The 5,400-nt window shown below is 41.4% G+C and overlaps 1 protein-coding gene across 1 annotated transcript in view; it reads right to left on the bottom strand.

Annotated features, from left to right (window-relative positions):
• LOC106817598 (unconventional myosin-Ie-like) overlaps nt 1–3,975 on the bottom strand; it is a gene marked incomplete at its 5' end in the record, with an annotated part of 36,787 nt that extends 32,812 nt beyond the window's left edge. Inside the window, 5 exon segments of the mRNA XM_014822278.1 lie at nt 195–365; nt 907–1,074; nt 2,031–2,227; nt 2,765–2,897; nt 3,872–3,975. Of these exon segments, the coding sequence (XP_014677764.1) occupies nt 195–365; nt 907–1,074; nt 2,031–2,227; nt 2,765–2,897; nt 3,872–3,975 (773 nt within the window).
• Nucleotides 3,976–5,400: the final 1,425 nt, after the last annotated feature.

The following is a 5,400-nucleotide window of genomic DNA, read 5'->3' as shown; positions in this document are numbered from 1 at the left end:
TCTCTCTCTCTCTCTCTCTCTCTCTCTCTCTCTCTCTCTCTCTCCCCCCCTCTTTCTTACTCTCTCTCCCCACTCATACTCTTTGCATCATCACATCTCTATGTTCCTCCACATGCATTCCTTTCTTTCTCCATTCTCCATCTCACTGTCTCTCACTCTGCTTTCTCTGTGCATCCTCTCTCAGCACCACCTACCTGCATAAGGGTCTCATCAGCGCCTTCGCTGACAGCATGCATGGTGGCACAGACGTCATCTAGAATGCACATGATTCCAGGTGGAACCTTGGACTCTATGAGCTCACAGACAATCTTATTGTTGAAATAGTCGATAGCCGTCCATTTAATACCCTCCTGCACGTACTCTTCCTGCAAAGAAAACACACAGCGTCAGACCCCCTGCTGTCACTGAAAGACTTGAAATAGGTATACAGAAAAATCTCAGGACACATCTAATTTAAAGTAGTATATATTCATGAAGAAGGAGTTTCACTACCTTCTCTAGTATTAAGCCATTCATCCTTTACCTTCCTTCTGTCTGGACCCCTTTCTTGTTAATTTCCCCCATCACTCTCCCACCCTAACCACCTGCTCGCTAGTAATTTCAGTAATGTAAGCAAGGATAATAAAAAAGACTTTTGATTATTGATGCTTACATTACTAACCATTAATAAAAACTTCTTCTCTAATTTACCGATCCACCAAGTGTAATTGGCTGATCTTGTCCATCATTATTGTGATACTCTAAGAGACAACGTTTGGCAATGAAGCACCGTAAAGAAAACAGTTTGATGTGTACGTGTGTAAAACATGTATAGGCTAATCTAGCATGAGTAACCCTAGTATCATTATCAGAGAGCAGTGTGGTTATCCCGTTGAGATAGGTAGGTTAATTAAGCCGTCCCCATACCTGTTCTGCCTTCAACGTTAGCTCTATGAAGATCTGCTGCAGCTTTTCGTTAACGTAGTTGATGCAGAACTGCTCGAAGCCATTCTTTTGAAAGATCTCGAAGCCGTAGATGTCGAGAATTCCGATGGCTAGATCTGTGCCCTTCTCTTGCAGTGCCTTGTTGACGGTCTGAAATGTCAAGATTCAAGTATAAGGATCGACGTGTCTATCTCTTCTCACACGAGTAGTCACGGACCTCAATGATTGGCACTTCTTTTAGCACGGATGCACGCATACATATGCAGACACCTCACCCCCCACACACACACACCGCCAACACACGCACGTGAACACGCACGCACGTACACGCACACGTACACGCACCACTGCCACACGCACGTGCGCACGCACGCATGTACACGCACAGGCACACATACATGCCACCACACACACGCCACCACATACATGCGCACACACGCACGCACGCACGCATGCACACACGCAATCAGGCACACATTGTTTCTGACTCAGCCCATCAGCAGATAATATACCAGCAGTGTTACAGACCGGGGGCCCGTTGTCAGAAACAAAATTAGTCTTAACATTAGTCTTAACATTAATTTTTTCTCTTAGACCGTCGACAGAAACGTTGCGAAGTTGCCTGAATGGAAAATCGTAGCAGATTACCTCATAACAATAGGAAACAAAGCGCTGTCGACAGTCTACGGGAAAATGTTAGTGTTAAGACTAATTTTGTTTCTGACAACGGGCCCCAGGACAACACGTGGATGAAGGTGGCACTGGCTTAAGACAACGACGACAGACACGTACCCTAACCAGGTAATCGAACAGGCGACTGTAGCATTAGTTCCTATTTTATTCAGTTCGATGTGAACAAACACTCGTGACTCATACATAGCCCCATAGCAAGCACATAATGTAGTGATCAATATATCAAATCGCCCAGATTTTTTGGATTTTTAACTAGTTGAAAACAATCTCATCACGTATGAATTTGAGGATACATTTAGTGCCGTTAGTATACTTACTTTTCATGTAAAAAAATTGCAACAAAAATTTTACAAATATACACAATCGAAAATTCGTGACGTAGTCAATTTAAGACAACGACGACAGACGCGTACCCCAACCAGGTAGTCGAACAGGCGACTGTAGAGCGCCTTAGCGAGAGCATCGCGCGTGTAGGCAGCCTGCTCCACGTTCAGTGTCACATTGATTGTCTCTGTCTTCCCACCCCACTTGCTGTCCATGATGCGGCTTGTGAGCTTCGTCTGAACGTCCTGCGGACTAACACCCAGCAGGAACGCCGGGAAGTCGAGATCTGCAAGAACAAGAACCATAATTTTAAATAATTAATAAAATAATTAATAACGATTATTATACATTATATATATATATATATATGATATTATTATATATAATTAATAATTTAAAATTAATAAATAATAAAATTAATAAATTAATTAATTAATTAATTAATTAATTAATAGAGAAGCCCCGTCCTTCGCTGGAAAATGGAGAGCACTTTTTAAGTGTGATTCACAGTGAATCCTGTATATTAGAGTCAATAAATGGAAATCGCCAAAGTGTCCTTTATAGACTCTCTTGTGTCCAATCTACAGAGGTTTCACTGTGTAACTAAACTGCCACTCGAGGAAGAACACAAAAGCATAATTGATAGATAAATAGGATATGGTTGATAGACAGGTGTTTGTTCTATAGAGGTGTGTGGCACCACATGCTTTATTCCCATGCATATATAGAGGAAGTAGAACTGCCAGTAAGCCACTGTGAGTTTATCTGCAGGATATGGCTGGTGGATGTCATAGGCAGGACTTAGAGACAGGAAGGTACTCACAGTCTGTGTTCTCCACAGATGCATAGTTTCCGTGCTCGACAAAGCTGATGTTGCCGAGATGCAGGATTCCGGCAGCGATCTGCAGCACTGACATCTGTCCCTCATCAGTGATCTCCATCACCCCCATCGCTTTCTGAATAGCAGCAGACCACAATTAAAAAAATCTTTGTTTGCCCTCACACGACCCAGGCTGAAAAGTTTGGGTAGGTAGGTCGGTTTGTTTTTTTAGGGCGGGGATATTTTTACAAATTCAGCATGGTGTCTACATGCTCGTGTGTGCTTGTGTGGAGATACCTTTTATGTTGAATGTTTGTTTTGCTTGGTACATATAATGTATTGCCTACAGATTTATATAATGTAGTGATTAAAAAAAAAAAATCAATAATTTTTTTGGGTCGGCCCCTTTTTGGCGGGTCGGTCGGGTGAGGGCAAACAAACAATATTTTTATCATGGCCCCAGTAACCATCAAGACATGTCATCTTCAAATGCAAATACAGTCGACCCCATTTATGAGGGTCAAACAACAGAACGCGCAGAAATGTCTTCTATAGAAACAGTGCCAGTTCCATAGAGATGACACGATCAAACCTGTGTTAGAGGACTCTTTTAAAGGACATGCGAGGGAGAATAAATGTAGCAATAATGGAGCAACTGGTAGATCAGCATGTACATTCGAACCTGTGTTAGGAAAAACCGCTGGAAAACAGACATCTGCAAACAAAATACTTTTTGTCATTTCCCATGAGTGGTAGTTATACAGAGAAACCACATCTGATCTATAGAATGGACACCTATCTATAAATTACCCTTTAGGGGTTTCCCTAGATCAACTCTTATATACATGTTTCAATGTAACCGCCACTGAAGGTAAATCCCAAAAGTCTATTTTGTATGCAGGTGTCTGTCTCTAGAAGTGTTTGCAATGCTAACACAGGTTCAATCGTACATGCCGACATACTAGTTGTGCTGTTATTGCTACATTTATTGTTAAACACTTAAGGGAACAGATCGGAATGTCGTTTAGGCCCACATAACATATCAAGTTTATATGCTGCTTTATTTAAACACTAGGTAGATGGCAGCAGCTTTGTTGGACTGTTACTTGCCAAAGTTTCCTGGTAATCTGCCTTATCATTGACACCATCAACGACGTATGAGCCACTCTGGTTAAGGTAATAGTAATAGTCTGGGCTGGTCAGTCCCAAATTTTCTGAAAAAGTATAAGATATATGGTTATGCAGCAAGTAGCCAGGATGTGTACTATGCCTACTAAATTTGTTAGTAAGAGATCACTTTGTATCACCCAGCTTAAACATCAGAAAAGGCTATGTATCTCTACCAAAATCTGATTGGTTTTGGAAATTAGGTGAATTTACACCACTCAACTAAACTCCTAAACATAGTAACAAAAAAATAACCAAGGTGGAAAGTGCTATAAGGTAGACAATATATATATATATATATATATATCAAGAGTGTATGAAGAAGGAGAGCGTACAACGGTGAAATGCTGAAACCATGTTGCAGTATTAGTCGTATTAAGAAACTTTGCCGTTTTATTTTGACGATTATTTGCGGTATTATTGATCAGCTGTCCTACCTTGCTAATATAAAACAAACCGCTTGTCCCTACGATGCGATTCGCTTTGAGGTGATTTGTGTCTAGATAAGAACTATTTCTGGTAACCTCGCGTATAACAGGAATAACAAAAAGAAAACGTAGAATAACTATAATATATAAATAAATATAACTAATAATAACTAATAACTATGAATAAATATATGATATATAATAAAATATATATAATATATAAATTAGAATTACTAATAAAGAGAACTATAACTTATACTAAAGTAAAGAAAAAAATACTTCTGGAATTCTTTGCCTGCTCGCGCAGCGCCCCGGCCTGTGGCAGCCGAATTAGATGAGTGTCGAACTTTCCCATCTTATCCAGTGACTAGCAGGACGTTAGATGGGCCAGCTCAGGCGGTTTATGTCATAATGAGCTTCTCATCGGTCTATTATCATATACTATATCAGAGCGTATTAAGACAGGAGAGCGGTAACAACGCGAAATGCTAACCATGTTGCAGTATTAGTCGAATTAAGAACTTTGCCATTTTTTTGCGATCTTGCTGCGTATTAGCTTGCTCAGCTGTCCGTCCCTTGCTAATATTATAACCAAACCTCGTGTCCTTACGTGCCTTCCGGCTGAGATATGAGCTGGGAAAATCGGGTAGTTTTTTGTCTAAAAACCGACTGCGACATATGCCGGTTTGGCTGGCGCCTCTCTCGTTCTGTCGCGTCAGTATTGTGCTTACCCTCGGTGCGTGGTATAGCGCCATGTAGACGCGTCTGTACGTTCATTTTACTAGCAGGCTTTACTAATCCACGCTATGTTACTCCAGCGTGAGGGTGGGCACAGCGGTGGGGGTCATCACTACTATGTCAATCTACTACCAGAGTATTCATTTCCATTATGTCCATCATTGCAGGGAAACACGCGATGGTTCCCGAAGCTATCCAAGCGAGAGGGCAGGTCGCAGCCAACGTGGCGAGTTCTTGAGGTCGGTTTTCGGGCCAAAAATACCGTTTTCACCGCTCATTATCTCCAGCCGTTGGGCGCATCGTTAG

This window comes from Priapulus caudatus, unplaced genomic scaffold, assembly GCF_000485595.1.
Source record: "Priapulus caudatus unplaced genomic scaffold, Priapulus_caudatus-5.0.1 Scaffold1787, whole genome shotgun sequence".
Lineage (NCBI taxonomy): Eukaryota > Metazoa > Priapulida > Priapulimorpha > Priapulimorphida > Priapulidae > Priapulus > Priapulus caudatus.
The sequence above is the reverse complement of the archived record's forward strand: the minus strand, read 5'-3'. Positions and strand labels throughout refer to the sequence as shown.